At 39.4% G+C, this 15,961-nt stretch overlaps 2 protein-coding genes across 2 annotated transcripts; both read left to right on the forward strand.

The window, feature by feature from the left end:
* Positions 1-70: 70 nt before the first annotated feature.
* sumo2b (small ubiquitin like modifier 2b) lies at positions 71-4,111 on the forward strand. Its single transcript, XM_056752479.1, has 4 exons — positions 71-243; positions 1,653-1,784; positions 2,798-2,869; positions 3,430-4,111. Exons 1-4 carry the CDS (start codon positions 223-225, stop codon positions 3,490-3,492), a joined length of 288 nt encoding a protein of 95 aa, XP_056608457.1. The 5' UTR covers positions 71-222; the 3' UTR covers positions 3,493-4,111.
* A 1,094-nt stretch (positions 4,112-5,205) lies between these two features.
* jpt1b (Jupiter microtubule associated homolog 1b) lies at positions 5,206-12,144 on the forward strand. The gene is made up of 5 exons (XM_056752478.1): positions 5,206-5,397; positions 7,543-7,682; positions 9,252-9,364; positions 11,141-11,171; positions 11,696-12,144. Exons 1-5 carry the CDS (start codon positions 5,342-5,344, stop codon positions 11,812-11,814), a joined length of 459 nt encoding a protein of 152 aa, XP_056608456.1. The 5' UTR covers positions 5,206-5,341; the 3' UTR covers positions 11,815-12,144.
* Positions 12,145-15,961: the final 3,817 nt, after the last annotated feature.

The raw sequence follows: 15,961 nt of genomic DNA on the forward strand, positions 1-15,961 counted from the left end.
TCCCAGTTTCTCCTTGCACGCTGCCTGGTCTCGCGCATGACCTCACCGGATCGCGTCACACACGGCCGGGTGACCCGCGGCGGCCAATCGCAGTACATCGCGGTGAACGAGCCCGACTCTCGTGACCGCGCACGTCTCGATCGCTTTTAATCGGGAGCGCGGACGTGCGCGTCCCCGCGTTGTCTTTGTGTGGCGGCGTAGAGAAGCGCAATTACAAAAACCATGGCCGACGAGAAACCCAAGGTGAGTGACGTTTAAAAACACAAGTGATTATTTATCATTATTTGAGGTTCGTGTTGTGTGAGGGGTTGCGGGAAATGGCAAAACGCGCGCGGTGTGATATTTAATGCGCAAATGTCGCGCGTAGTGGATAAATCCTGTAACTGCCGCTTTAGAGACACCGGAAGAAGCCGTGTGAACGCGCGCAGCGAGCTCACACCGCGCGCGACACTCACGGGCGCATTCAAATAATGAATAAAAGATAAAAGCGAGAAAAGAAGGAGAAATGAATGCGCTGATGACAACACATGCATGCGTGTATTTTATTTTTGCATCATATTCACGTTTCGTGTGTTTTCTTGCTTAAACGTGATGAAGACTTTGGGTTTTATGTTGCTTTGAGCATCGCTTATGAAACTCACACACAACACTAACACTACACATTACATACATCACTGATATATGTGCACGTTTATAGTGTAATATTGGAGTAGTTCACAATTGTAGAAGATGCCCTGAGTATAATGACTGCTGTAGTGAACAATTATGTATACTTTACTTCTCTATATTCTTTATATAGCTTATATAGGAACATGTAACTAACAGACAGTTTCCCAGACCGAGTGTTTTCTTTAAGTCGATTAAACTCCACCTCAGTACTCAATATGTTAATTTAGCTTTTATTTCTTCAATACTACAACACTTCTTTGCATCTTTAATGACACATAAGAAAGCTATATGAACACAATTAGATAAACAAAAGCAATGACGTTCTTGGCTCTATTCAAATCATTCATGACGTCTTTGATTCACTGAGTTATTGAATCGATTCAATGCTTCACTGAGTCAGTGAGTCTGATTCAGACGTTAGAGAATATACACCCATCCCATGTGACCTCAATGTTCTTTGACGGATGTATACCATAACAAACACAGGTGTTGTCAAACAAGTACACTTTAACCACAATAAATAATCTTAATGTTATTAAGAGCACTAAGAAATATGATTGACTCTTATGCCACATTGGTTGTGATGTTCTTCATGTGTACGTTGTCTGCTAAATAAATACATGTAAAACGTTTAATTTGAAAATAGCGTTTTTTTTCACTAATCATTTTATTTACATTGATGAAAGAAAAGGTGATTGAATACTTTGATCTCGAGTTATAGATACTTCTTAGAAGGGAAGTATTTGGATGTCGAGCAATACTGTTTGTCTTCCTTAAAAATGTTCAAAGATTAAATAGTGTTGTATCAAAGTACCACAAGAGTTCGGTCCCTCTTGACCATCACAGACCGTCTTCAGTACCACAGTCTAAAAACACCATACAAATAAAGTTTATTATGATATACTTCGTCTCTATAAGGGTCTAGCACTGATTTTATACATTCAATAGAAACGTTTACATTTGCATTTGTCTGTTCTTTTCAGGAAGGCGTAAAGACAGAGAACAATGACCACATCAACCTGAAGGTAGCAGGACAGGACGGGTCGGTGGTCCAGTTTAAAATCAAGAGACACACACCCCTCAGTAAGCTTATGAAGGCCTACTGCGAGAGACAGGTGAGATACGACACACGCACGCACACTTGCTGTAAACTTTGAAGAAGTCTGTGATCGGATTTTTGAATCTAAATAATGTTCAGAATGCATTGAAAGATTTCAAAGCAAGCGCTTTCAGTATGAATGTGAGTGTTATTGAGTACGACTCCACAATCATCTACACAAAAGCTCTTCGGTCGGATCAATAAACCTTTGTGTGTCCGTGCATTTCCTATGCAGTTTTACTCTCTGCTGACTCTATCGCTCCCTCATGTCCTGTTAATAACCCTGTGTGTCCGGTTGAAGGTTTATCTCCTCACAGATGGATAAGAGACTTGTCGGTGATGTTCACATGCACATTTAAAACCATAGTATACCCCAACGTAAACATTCTGTCATCGTTGTCATCAGTCTTTCTTCGGTGGAACACTAAAGAAGACATTTTGAGAAATGTCTCGTTGGTTTTGTGTTCATACAATGGAAGCCAATGGGGTTCGATGTTGTTCAGTTATCAACATTCTTCAAAATATCTTCTTTTGTGTTCTGCAGAAGAAAGTCATACGGGTGAATAAATGGCAACAAAATGTTCATGTTTGGGTCAACTCTAGCATTCATGAACGTGTTTAAAGCCTGGAGTGTGCTCAGGTTAGTCATGACATACATGCTTCATCAGCAGTGTAGACACGCGGGGTTAAGATGCTGTGGGTCAGCAACATGTTTTGTTGGCACACGCTGCGGTTGTTAATCTCATTGTGGGCTCTCTCCAATTTACGCCGGCAGAAGTAGGACAGTGTCGGGTCCACGCATTCTCTGGGGAGGAAACTTACTTGCAATTTCATCCAAACGACAGGAAAAGCTTGTCTAAGGTCTTGCCGCTTGAAAAATAAATACAGAAGTGATGATTGACAGATTTAGAGGGTGGGACTTCACCACACACGAGACGTCTCTATTGTCGCCCTATGCTGTGGGTGTGGACCGGGAGAGTATAGCTCAGCTTCTGGAACTCAAATTAATGTACACGTTTTGTTTTTCAGGGATTGACGATGAGGCAGATTCGATTCCGGTTTGATGGACAGCCCATTAATGAAACAGACACGCCCGCACAGGTATGACATCATAGCACTCTTGTCGTGCTCTTGTTATCTTTTTTAAGTCTAATCTCTGATGCACGTGGACCTTTATGATATACATCATTGTATAATATTAACCTATAATTAAGCCCCACCCTACATAAATAACTGGCTGAATGTTTTCTGTTAACTAAAATTATTAAAACATCTCTGTTCATTAAAATCAAACGAAATATATGCTTAAGGAATATGTGAATAACCTGAGATATGTTGCCTTATATCAATAAAATGAAACAAGTTTAAGCCACTAACATTATTTACTCGAAAAAGAAAGAAATGAAGCGTATGCATTTAAATTGAATTTAACTGCAAAAATGACATAATAATCTAAAAAAAATAATGAAAATATTAAACTAGGGTTAAAATAAAATGAATTTTTTTGTACACCTTACATAAATTCATTGTGTCGTAAATATGTCTCTATGTTGTTTTCAAAGACGGTATTTCCTTTCTTGTAAAGCACATGTTACATCTGCAGAATACATTGATAAATACATTTATACATTTTTTAATAATGTTTTGTTGTTCTCCCCCAGTTGGAAATGGAAGATGAAGACACAATTGACGTTTTCCAGCAACAGACAGGAGGACTCATCTAAATCTGACTTTTCACCAATCGCAAACCCTCTTCTTTCTCTCTCTCTCTCTCTCTCTCTCTCTCTCTCTCTCTCTCTCTCTCTCTCTCTCTCTCTTTCTCTCTTTCCCTCTTTCCCTCTCTGTCTCTCCAGAGCTCGCATCATCATCATCATCATATGGTTATCTGTAACTGCTGTTGTATAGTGTTTTAGTTCATATTATACTCTTTGTTTTGTACATAAAGGATTCCTGCTACAGTAAATATTACATTGGGATTGTTTGTTGCCTTGTAACATCTGACAAGTCAAGACCCAGAGATTTGGAGAACGATATCGGGTAAAATCTGTGTATAGACCAACTCTAACGATTTTCACAGTTTTGATTGTGTAGCTGCACCCAACATCTGGTTCAGATATGAACACAGAGGCTTATTTTTATTTTATTTTGAGAAATCTTCTGTTATACGTTCTGTTATAGCAGACACAAACCTTCAGTTCAGATCGAGTTCCTTTTGTCCGTTCAGATAAATTGGTTTTAATTTGTTTTTTATTCTAGTGGTCATTTGTAGCGTGACACTCGAGTCAAACATATGTACTGTCAAATCTCTTGTTAAAATAAATATTCTCTTTTTATCAAACTGTACATGTATTGTCACAACTTGTGGACATGCAGTTCCTCTGTGGTACACTTTTAATACTATAGGATAACACAATGTTGTACTATTTATTTTTAAAACTGAACATTTGAATCATGAGAGTAACGTTGAAACAATTATTTAATTATCATATTTATTTATAATTGAAAAATAGAACTGGCTTTTATATTTAATGCAAAAACATTCAGATACATTTTTAAGTCTTGCAATTGGAAACACCTGTCATACTTTTGTTATGACCAAGTGTGATCTATTATAGTATCATGTTATCATCCTATAATGTTGCAATCACGAATATGCATTTTGTTTTGTTTCAGTGAGCAAACTTCATCATGTTGCATGCAGGTATGGAGCCACCTAAATAATTTGTATAATTGTAGCCATCACTTTAATGACGTTAATTATAATTATTAATAATTTCACATAATTGCAAATAATATGGTACATAATTAAGTTTAGAAATTACTTGCAAATCTTACATTTCAACCAAAAACACTTAAAATAAAAAAAATAAAAACACAAATATGCAAACCACGGAAAAGCAAATGAACCATATAGTCAAATCGTAGTGTTTGTATTAAAACTTAAGTGATGCAAAGACCAAATTATAAATACTATAGTACCTAAATACTTTATGGTTTTGGAACCGTGCCATAGCAAATATTAAAGTATCCTACAGTATTTACTAGTTTATCATGCTTAAAACTAACGAATAGTGAATACACATGCAACAATTACTATACTTTATGTCAGTTAACTGTAATAAATACTAAAATAAACTACGTTTTTCATGTGGTATGGGAACGAATCCAAGAATCAGTCAATTCGTTTAATTTTCGTAAAAGCTGAGCTTTACAGAATCCTGTAAAATACATTACGACGTTTATCAGTAATTTAATTGACATAACATGAATTTACAGTAAAGATCATCATGCTGCAAACCAAATCACACAAACCCTGATGAACACAGAGCAAGTCTATCGTCTGACCGACACCCTATGCGCCAATCCCAAACCAGAGTCTGCAGCCCTCCGTCCAATCACGTCGCGGCTCCGCTCCGGTGGGCGGGGTTTCGTGGGCGTGTCTAAAGGGCCGCTCCACCGCACTCGGGTTTCAGCTGGTCCGGGCGGAGTCCATGCGGGATAAAGGAATTACACGAATTCAGTCCAGCTGAAGGTTTATTCCACGCCGTTTAGCGACCACATCAGCCGCTCGACATGACCACGACGACCACCTATCAGGGCATGGAACCCGGTGCCAAAAACAGCTCGAGGTAAACGAACGAAACGGGGCTTTGTTGGGTTGAGCGGGGCAGAACAAAAGAATCGCGGATGGGGATGAGGAGGAGGATGATGATGATGGTGGTCTGACGGATTGATGGGTTCATTCCTCCCATCGATGTACCACTATGATGCCGACTATGAGGATTTAATAGAGGAAAGCTTTGGATTTGATGAGAATGCAGACTGTCTGCCACCATCGTCATCATCTCCACCATCCTCTTCCTCATGGCCATGAAGAGCCATCCACCCAAGCTCGTGCTGATCTGAGATCAGGTCCAGACACACGATCACATGCAGGTAAATGTCTGGTGCATTCATGTGAACGGGGCCTGAACTTCATCCAGAATGACAGAATCTGGGCAGGCGGCCACTGTGACATCTCAACAGGGCTTTGAAAAGATTCGCTTTAAACTTCACGTCTGCATTGTCCACGGCATTGTTCTCCTTCACTCCCTCTTGAATGGACTCGTTCTCTTCTGCGTTGATTTTTCAAACGGTTTGATCTCACTCGCATGACGTTTTGGTGTCCAACCTCAAGGTCTGGCCCAAATATACACGCTCCATTGTCCTTAAAAGGCTGTTGATAGTCAGACCGGAGCTGTTGCCTTGAATCTCCTCCAGCCAACCGACCACGCATCCGACGCTCTTCACGTCTAGCCAAAGCACTTCCAAAATCATTTATTTCGTTTTTGGAGAGTGCGTGTCCAGACGTGAGATCATCTTCAGCTTTCGAGACGGACTTCATGGAAATGTGTCAGTCTTGATTTTATAGAAAAAGCAAGTGAGTTGTTGTGTATGATCTTGTTGCGGTGAACGAGGCGTGTACTTAAGCCAGATATTAAGACCCTGTGACTTGCATCTTTGTGCAACACGTTGCCACCCCGATTGACCCGAATCCGTTTCTGTTTCTTCGGCTATGGATGCTTGTTTGTCCAGTTTTATCTTCAGATCCTTCCTGTCTGTGGTTTCACTCAATGGGACTGAAAACGAAAGAAATGTAGGTCAAGCCGGGACTAGGTTGTGTATTGGTCACTACATCCGATTTAAAGGAATGGTTCAGCCAAAAAAAAAATCACAATTCTGTCGTTTATTCGCCCAAACCTGACTTTGTTTCGTCTGCAGAACACAAAAAAATATATTTTAAACAATGTTGGTAACCAAACAACACTGGATTGTACGAATACAAAGTCCCAGAGACATTTCTCAAAATATCTTCTTTTGTGTTCCACTGATGAAAGACTCACATTCAGGTTTGGGTGAACAAATGACAGAATATTTATTTCGGGATCTGTTTAATGATGTTTTCAGGCTGGATGTCGTGCTCGGGGGAAGGATTTTCAATGCCATGTGTCGCCGTGGTTCACAGATGGGTGGGGTCTCGGGTAGAAACGGCTCGGTTTGCTCCCCTGATGTGAGCTGAGGTTTAGTCTGCTTAAGTCATTATGTGTTAAAGCTGTCGCTGCGGACAGCAGGTAGACTTCTTTTATCGTTTTGCGTTGATTTCTTGCACAATAGAAGAGGCGAGTCGTGTGCGGACGGGGTCTGACCCTGACAGCTGCCGGGTGTCAGCTGGTCTCATCCTGCATTTCTGCGCGGGAGGGTGGGGCGGGGGCGTCGGGTGCAGTGCCGTGGGTTTTTTGGATGCATTGATTTTTGGGCTCCTCCGGCACATCAATCACAGGTCGACTGCTTTTTCGAGCAGGTTCTGATATGGCTCGCACCCGCCCTGATCTGCTTCATGCATAAAAATATTTGAGGACTGAAAACCGTGCAACATCAGTGTGTGTGTGTGTGTGTGTGTGAAAGAGAGAGAGAGTGTGTGTTGTGTGGTAATTGTAACTACATGACAGATCAGCGGATGTGTGTTTTAGATTAGGGGTGGGCTGGATGCAGAATGGCAGTATCCTGTTATATCACATTATAGTTATTCAATAACAGATTGTTTATGTATTAACAACTCTTTGATCTCCAATTTTAGATACGCCCCCAAGTGTCCATTATCTAATTTGATTGGTTAAAAAAATATATAAAAAAGATGAATCCCAAATGAAAGTAAATACGGGCTCTGTGTCTGTGATTGGTCATGATTTTGTCATTGTGTCACTGTGATTTGTTTGTTGATGGCTGTCTCGCAGGGTGTTGCGTCCTCCTGGAGGAGCCTCCAATATTTCCTTCGGCACAGATGAGGAGAAGCCGGCACGCAAAAACAAGATGGCCTCCAATATCTTTGCTGAACCTGATGACCCTCACGCCCACCGAAGGAACAACCCGCCAAGTAAACACACACATACATACAATTATCACTTTGATTTCACCCTCATAAAGTTCATCTCTGTAAAGAACCCATGCCATCAATACTGAGTTGTGTGTTTCTTTGTTGTTGTCTGTGTGTCAGTGTGGACACATCTACGAGTATAAACTAAGCAAAAGAGTTTCTTTTAATGTGCAGACTTCCTGAAAAAGACTTTTACACTGACTGCACACAGTCAACCATGAGTGTGTTGGCATGATGTCATCTCCAAAACAAATAATCAAACCGTCCAGTAATTCAGGAAGTGACTCAAACGCACTAAACACCATGATATAGGACACAAGAATGTGTGACATCATCACGATGCGTCCGCTCCAGACAAACATGATATGCTCTGTGTATGTGTGTTTCTGGCATTAGCTCGCATTTACTTAGCCCATCTGAGGTCATGATTGACCGTTTCATTTCCACATATTATCGCTCTCCATTAAGAATCAGTCAAGCCTAATAAAAAAAATCTTTAAAATATCTTTATTTACGCACCCACATTTCATCTCACATGTGTTTGGTTTCCTTTCGTCAAAATGGGAATAAATTATTTTATATGAAATTTTTGTTGTGACATTTTATGGGATCCAAAATGTTGAGCACAAATATCTGTCATTAAGTAATTATGATTCAGTGGGTTAATACATGTACTCTGTATGTTTGCACACATTAATATGGCACAAAGGAATGATGTGGCCGCAGCCAATCAATGTGCCCGTATGACAGTGACTTGCTCTCGAAGGAGGAGACGTGTTTAAGTTTCAACCTAAACCTTCCGCTCTCTAGACCGACAGGAAGTTCTGTTTGTTGGACAGGAAGCTGTTAGGAATTTCACTGTCTCCACTGTGTGTATTACTATTGTGATGAATACCAGTACTCACATACACATTTTTCAGGTCCCCATGAGGGAAAACGACTTGTAAATCATACAGAATTATATTTACTGAAAATGAAAGTGCAGAAAGGTTTGTGTGATTATTAGGTTTAGGTGTTGGGGTATGTTTAGGGGATAGAATATATCATAAGCCTGATATAAAATCAATGGAATTCTTTGGAATGTCCCCATAAAACATCAGCTTATTAGAGATAAACACTCCATCTGAAATTAATATTGTAAATTATAATTCATGAGCCCCAAAGTCAGGACTGTTATGGTCTGCGCTGTTAAGCTTAAATTCATTCATAATTGTTTAAAATGAGAATTTAAGATGTAGAACAACACTACCCATAATCCCGTGGAGATCAACCTGAGTCCCTGTTACCATGGAAACACTCATGTAATCTAGTTAGGCTTTGTCCACTGTCCTCTCAGACATGTGATGTTCAGGTGTGTGTGTGTCATTCAGACGGCTGGCATTGTTTTTCACCTCACACACATCAGACAGACATGTGGAATGTGACCGATGAATAATGAAGGAAAGGTTGTTTTTAAGGCAGCACTATGATAATCTTCAAGTCGTGACTGTGTAACTGTAGAAACATGTTGGGGGTTGTTTTTCTCCTGTAATCACGGTTTGTTTTGTTTTGTGCTGGTGTCGTTGACAGGTGGAGAAGCGTCTGGTGTTCTGTGTGGAGAACCGTCGGCTCCTCTCAGACGGTGCCAGCCTGCTATAGTTTATGATAACGGATGTCCTGGTGAACGTCAGGCCAACAATAACGTAAGTTGACAGACACCTGAGAGAGCGAGATGTGAATACAGGTCATACAGTATATCAGTGTTCACTGCGATTAAAATAACACTGCTGGGTGGGGTCAGAACTAACAGCCGCACCACACAGCTGTTCTGGGGTCAGAGACTGACTGCATTATTCCTTCAGGGGAAGTTCATAATGATTTTTATCCTGTTATGTTTCACGTGGTTTATGATTTCTGTCTTTTGTTTCTTGCACTTCCTCTTAAACATCACATTCAGTCATTTAAAACGATTTATTTATAATAAATCTTTCACTCCTGTCTGTTCACTTTTGTCTTTCTGATAAATGTTTCTGTTGTTGAACCATTTATCATTATTTAAATATTTGTTTTCAGATTTGTTTTTTTAAGGGGGGAACAATGCATCTCAATTCAAAATCGATTTTTTTTCAACATGGTGTAATGTCATTAGTTGGGCTGGCAACATGTGACCGGTTTTAAGATGTGTAATGTTTTAATATTTTGTTTTATTTTGTGCTTTCCTGCTCCTGGAGTGAAGCTTTCTTAAAGTCCCCATGAAGCGGAAGTTGCGATCGTTTTTACTTCCATATTCTGTCACATTTCTGAGTGAAAAACAATTTCAATGGAGAAAATGAGTGGGCGTGGCTTGCGTTTTTCACTGTGAATTGATTCGATTTGTAAAAGCAGCTGTTGCATTTTGAAATGAAACTGCAGCAGAAGGGGAGGAGTTAACGGATGCTCCGCCCAAGACGTCAAGTTTATGTCATTTGAGATGGATAGTCATTATAGGGGGAAGTGCATTTTCAGATTAGATTATGAGGACATAAATTTTAAAAAGAAAATGACCCACACTGAAAAGCTGGTTAATATAAGCGCTGCAATATTTCATGAAAAATAAGAATTGTCATTTTTAATTTCACTGGGACTTTAATGCCTTCTCTTTCTTTAATTCATTTTTTTATTGATTTACAAACATAGGTTGCCCAAAGATTAATTGTGATTAATTGCATCCAGATTAAAAAAATGTTAACATTATTTATGTTTGTGTACTTTGCATATTAAATATTATTAATATTTATCAATACTTTATTTATTCTGGATGCGATTAATCGTTTGATAGCCCTTCAATTAAATTAAAATGTTGCCCATTTTATACCAATTGACTTTTTTTGTTTAATTTAAAGTGACCTAATACAGTTGTAATTGTGAACCCAGTATCAGGTATAATGTTAAATGGTGAGCTGATAGCATCTATACATTCCTTTTCATAAATATCTCTGTTTTATTCTGCTTTAAAGGGCTCAAAATACCCCAAATATAAATTGTCATCATTTACTCGCCCTCCTCTCATTTTAAACCTACATGGTTTTCTTTCTCCGGAGAAAACACAAACGAAGATATTTTGAAGAAAGTTGGTAAACAGAACAGCAACATTCCCCATTGATAATTATATAGGGCCGCAAAACTAATGCAAGTTAATGGGTAGTTTCACTGTTCGATTACCAACTTTCTTCAAAATATCTTCTTTTGTGGTCTGCGGAAGAAGGTCATACAAGAGGGTGAGTAAATAATGACAGCATTGTCATTTTTGGATGTACTATCACTTTAAATACCATAAATATGTCAGTCCATAAGTAAATCGCATTACTTGTGTTATTTAATGTTGCCGTTAAGTACTTCAACTCTAAAGGACAGATTGAATTTGTTCTGGTTAGTTACAGTATAGTAGTCTGAGTTATTTGATACCAAGGCGTCTGACCTCATCTGCTCTTGTTTTGCAGGATCAAAATGAGTGTGAGCCGGAAAACAATGGTGAGAATAATTTTTACTCTTGTGAATATCAATATTTTGTACACACCGCTGCAGGATTAAGTGCTTCTCTTTGTTACGACAACGTGTGACTCATGTTTGGTAAGAACGCGGCTGGTGAAGGTCTGGAATTTTCTTCTCTTTTAATGAGACTGAGGCATATTCCATGACTCCACGTCTGCTGGCTGAAGAGCAGATCTGCTTTTCTCATTGAAAACAGCTGCAGAAACACTGATTCTGTATTTTTCATCCTGTCTCACAAGACAAGCATTAACTTACAGTCTTGATAATGCACGCAGTCATGTGTTGGGTTTAAATAAAGAAGCGTTTGTTTAATAGTCCGGCTGATATGTGTGTGTTCAGCTGATACTGTAAATATTCTTCACGGCTGGGGTGTCCAGATCTGAAGAGTTTGGCTCTATACCAATAAACAGACTGTTTTTAGCACAATCTGACTTTGGATCTAAGAAACAAATGTCAAGACCCTAGTTCTGTCCTAAATCTTTTTCTCTTTCTGTGTGTTTCAGAAGAGGTCCAGGAGCAGAAAGAGGATGCCGCACAGCCGTCTGTCCCCACAGCGTCCGGCAGCACCCCCTCCGGCCGAAGGAACCCACCCGGTGGCAAATCCAGTCTGATTCTGGGCTGAAAACGGCTGTCATTGAACTTTCTTTGCTCTATCTGTCTGTTCTCTCTCTTTTTTTAAGGAACTCCTTCCTTCACTCTCGTCGTGAGCCATGGAAACTTTCGTCCTCCGTCCACCGTCTTTTCATTTTTCTATTGCGAAACAAGAGAAGCGATCGTTGACAGAAGCACTTTATGTAAGAAGTCCGTTTCAGTCGCTCCCGCGGGAATTGGTGGCATGAGAGATTCAGATCGACTTCTAATCCGCCCCGGTGTAAATCATTCAAGGAAAAGGACAAAAAAAGATTTGTTGCGCAAAATTTCTAAGTACAAATAAAGATTGATATGAATTTCACTGTGTTTGTTTGACGTGAGATGTGTTCGTTTGGAATGTGTTATTGTCAAGTGTGATGACTTTCAAGACGGCATGCTCCAGAAATTAAAATGGCAGTATTAATACGTATATGGAGTTATTTTCTGAGTGAAATATTACACCGAACAACTTAATTTCGACATCAAAAAGATGTTCAGAAGCATGCAGTGTCTGAAATATAGGGAAGAAGGAAACGACATAATAGCAAAACAGGCATCAACAATTCCATTGTCACAAACTTTTTATTAAAAAATACATACAGTACAGTTATATGGCTGGTTATTTAATCGACTATTGTATAAAGCATTGATTATGTCTGTCAGAATTATAGTCATTGATGAATTGTGGAAACCCGTAATTGTATGATATGTTGATAGTTTACTGTAAAACTACTAGACAACACCTCAGTAAATATTAAAGTAGACTTCAGTGTTTTTCATGTGGGCTACCACAAAAATTGCTGGTAGTGTTATAGTGAAGGTAAGATGATAATAGATTGTATTTATAATCCATTAAAACTCTGCATAATGTTTTGAGGTGATATAAAAGTGTGAAACAGAGGTCACAAAGTTTGGGAATTCGGTCCCTTTTTATGGAAAATGGTCAAATTGGCTTAATAACAGCCAAGGTCCTACTACAAAACAGCTAATGTCCACGGGGTGCGCGTGAGTTCCTACAGTTTGGAAAGCACTGAAGTAACATTTTCATCATCAAGTGTTTTTGAAAAGTCTTTAAAATGGTCACCAAAGCACACAGCCTCGTGGGATTATTCATTGCTGCAACGGTGTGCACTTATAACGCTGACAGATCATCGGTGTTACCAGATAAATCTCTGTTTAGCTTTAAAAAACTGAACACGTAAAGTCTGCAGGAAATTTACAATTTTAATTTTATTTACACAGTGGTGAAGTATCTATTATACATCTTTATCCGTGCACAACATTAATTTTTTTAATACAAATTGTATGATACGTATGTATGATACGTCACATGACGTCACGCATGTTCCGTTTTGCCGCGAACCAGTGTATCGTTACTTCCGCTAGCGTTTCAGAATCGATTTTACTAAATCATGTACAACATCTTGCCGACAATTTATGTTTTACGACATATTCAAAACTAGATAAAGGATCCACATGAAGGTAAGTTTTCTGTCAGTTTTTTTTCACTGCTGGTAAATTCCAGCACGACGGCAAAACGGACGTTCTTCTTCATCTTCTTCTTGTTTGTTGCAAGAAGGATGTTATGATACACTGCTTTGCGAAAAGGCAGAAGTTAAGTGACGTCATTGTGAAAAGGGCCTATACGTTAAGGTTTTCCCCTAAACTTGTTCATAAAATAATATGTCTTCACCAGATAAGATGATATTTAAAAAAAATGAATATCATATACTCAATATGAATCAAAACAAAAGAGGGAGTATACACATCCATTAAATAAATGTTTTATGGTTTCTATTTATAAAACTATTAAATGAAGCTGTTACAGTCATTATATATGAATGACCTTATTAAAGAACTCTTCAAAACAAACAAAAAAAGTTAGGTTTCCAACAGAAATTTATGATCCATTGTATCGAATGCTTTGAAAAAAGTTAACAAATAAAATAAAATCAGTAATTAATCTAAGTACGGTGCCCGCCGGGTGGTCTCAGCCTCGGACATCACGCCCATGGACATTATACTATATAGTAGGTGAAAAATAAGGACGAGTCATGAATAGTATGTCTGAAACCTCAGTAGGCAAAAAACTGTAGGTGAGAAATACCCGGGTGGTCTATTGCTTCTTTATCACTTCTTTATCCCATGACGCCACTGGAGCTGAGCAAAGGTCAAATTTCAAAAGATTATCAAATAAAATGTGTATTTTTATCAGCGCCAATGTACATGTTGTTAGTACGTTATAGGTCAAAGAGCATACTGGTCACAGGTCAATAAAACATGGCGGATACAGCATTTCCCAAATGTGTTCATACTACTCCCAGTCATACTATAGAAATAAACTCTCAATACAACTCCAACGCACTCTCGCTCTCTCTATCCAGTATTTGGACAAGTACAGTCGTGGCCAAAACTTTTGAGAATTACATAAATATTGGAAATTGGAAAAGTTGCTGCTTACATTTTTATAATAGCAATTTGCATATACTCCAGAATGTTATGAAGAGTGATCAGATGAATTGCATAGTCCATGAAAATTAACTTAATTCCAAAAATTTCATTTTTTTTCTGTCATTAAAGGACCTGCTGAGATCATTTCAGTAATCATCTTGTTAACTCAGGTGAGAATGTTGACAAGCACAAGGCTGGAGATCATTATGTCAGGCTGATTGGGTTAGAATGGCAGACTTGACATGTTAAAAGGAGGGTGATGCTTGAAATCATTGTTCTTCCATTGTTAACCATGGTGACCTGCAAAGAAACGCGTGCAGCCATCATTGCGTTGCATAAAAATGGCTTCACAGGCAAGGATATTGTGGCTACTAAGATTGCACCTAAATCAACAATTTATAGGTTCATCAAGAACTTCAAGGAAAGAGGTTCAATTCTTGTAAAGAAGGCTTCAGGGCGTCCAAGAAAGTCCAGCAAGCGCCAGGATCGTCTCCTAAAGAGGATTCAGCTGCGGGATCGGAGTGCCACCAGTGCAGAACTTGCTCAGGAATGGCAGCAGGCAGGTGTGAGCGCATCTGCACGCACGGTGAGGCGAAGACTTTTGGAAGATGGCCTGGTGTCAAGAAGGGCAGCAAAGAAACCACTTCTCTTGTAAAGAAGGCTTCAGGGCGTCCAAGAAAGTCCAGCAAGCACCAGGATCGTCTCCTAAAGAGGATTCAGCTGCGGGATCGGAGTGCCACCAGTGCAGAACTTGCTCAGGAATGGCAGCAGGCAGGTGTGAGTGCATCTGCACGCACAGGGAGGCGAAGACTTTTGGAAGATGGCCTGGTGTCAAAAGGGTAGCAAAGAAGCCACTTCTCTCCAAAAAAAACATCAGGGACAGATTGATCTTCTGCAGAAAGTATAGTGAATGGACTGCTGAGGACTGGGGGAAAGTCATATTCTCCGATGAAGCCCCATTCCGATTGTTTGGGGCATCTGGAAAAAGGCTTGTCCGGAGAAGAAAAGGTGAGAGCTACCATCAATCCTGTGTCATGCCAACAGTAAAGCATCCTAACACCATTCATGTGTGGGGTTGCTTCTCATCCAAGGGAGTGGGCTCACTCACAATTCTGCCCAAAAACACAGCCATGAATAAAGAATGGTACCAAAACACCCACCAACAGGAACTTCCAACAATCCAACAACAGTTTGGTGAAGAACAATGCATTTTCCAGCATGATGGAGCACCGTGCTATAAGGCAAAAGTGATAACTAAGTGGCTCGGGGACCAGAATGTTGAAAATGTGGGTCCATGGCCTGGAAACTCCCCAGATCTTAATCCCATTGAGAACTTGTGGTCAATCCTCAAGAGGCGGGTGGACAAACAAAAACCCACTAATTCTGACAAACTCCAAGAAGTTATTATGAAAGAATTGGTTGCTATCAGTCAGGATTTGGCCCAGAAGTTGATTGAGAGCATGCCCAGTCCTGAAAAAGAATGGCCAACACTGCAAATACTGACTCTTTGCATAAATGTAATGTAATTGTCGATAAAAGCCTTTGAAATGTATGAAGTGCTTGTAATTATATTTCAGTACATCACAGAAACAACTGAAACAAAGATCCAAAAAGCAGCTTAACAGCAAACTTTTTGAAAACGAATATTAATGTAATTCTCAAAACTTTTGGCCACGACTGTACAATAT

Source organism: Triplophysa dalaica, chromosome 7, assembly GCF_015846415.1.
Source record: "Triplophysa dalaica isolate WHDGS20190420 chromosome 7, ASM1584641v1, whole genome shotgun sequence".
Classification (NCBI taxonomy): Eukaryota; Metazoa; Chordata; class Actinopteri; order Cypriniformes; family Nemacheilidae; genus Triplophysa; species Triplophysa dalaica.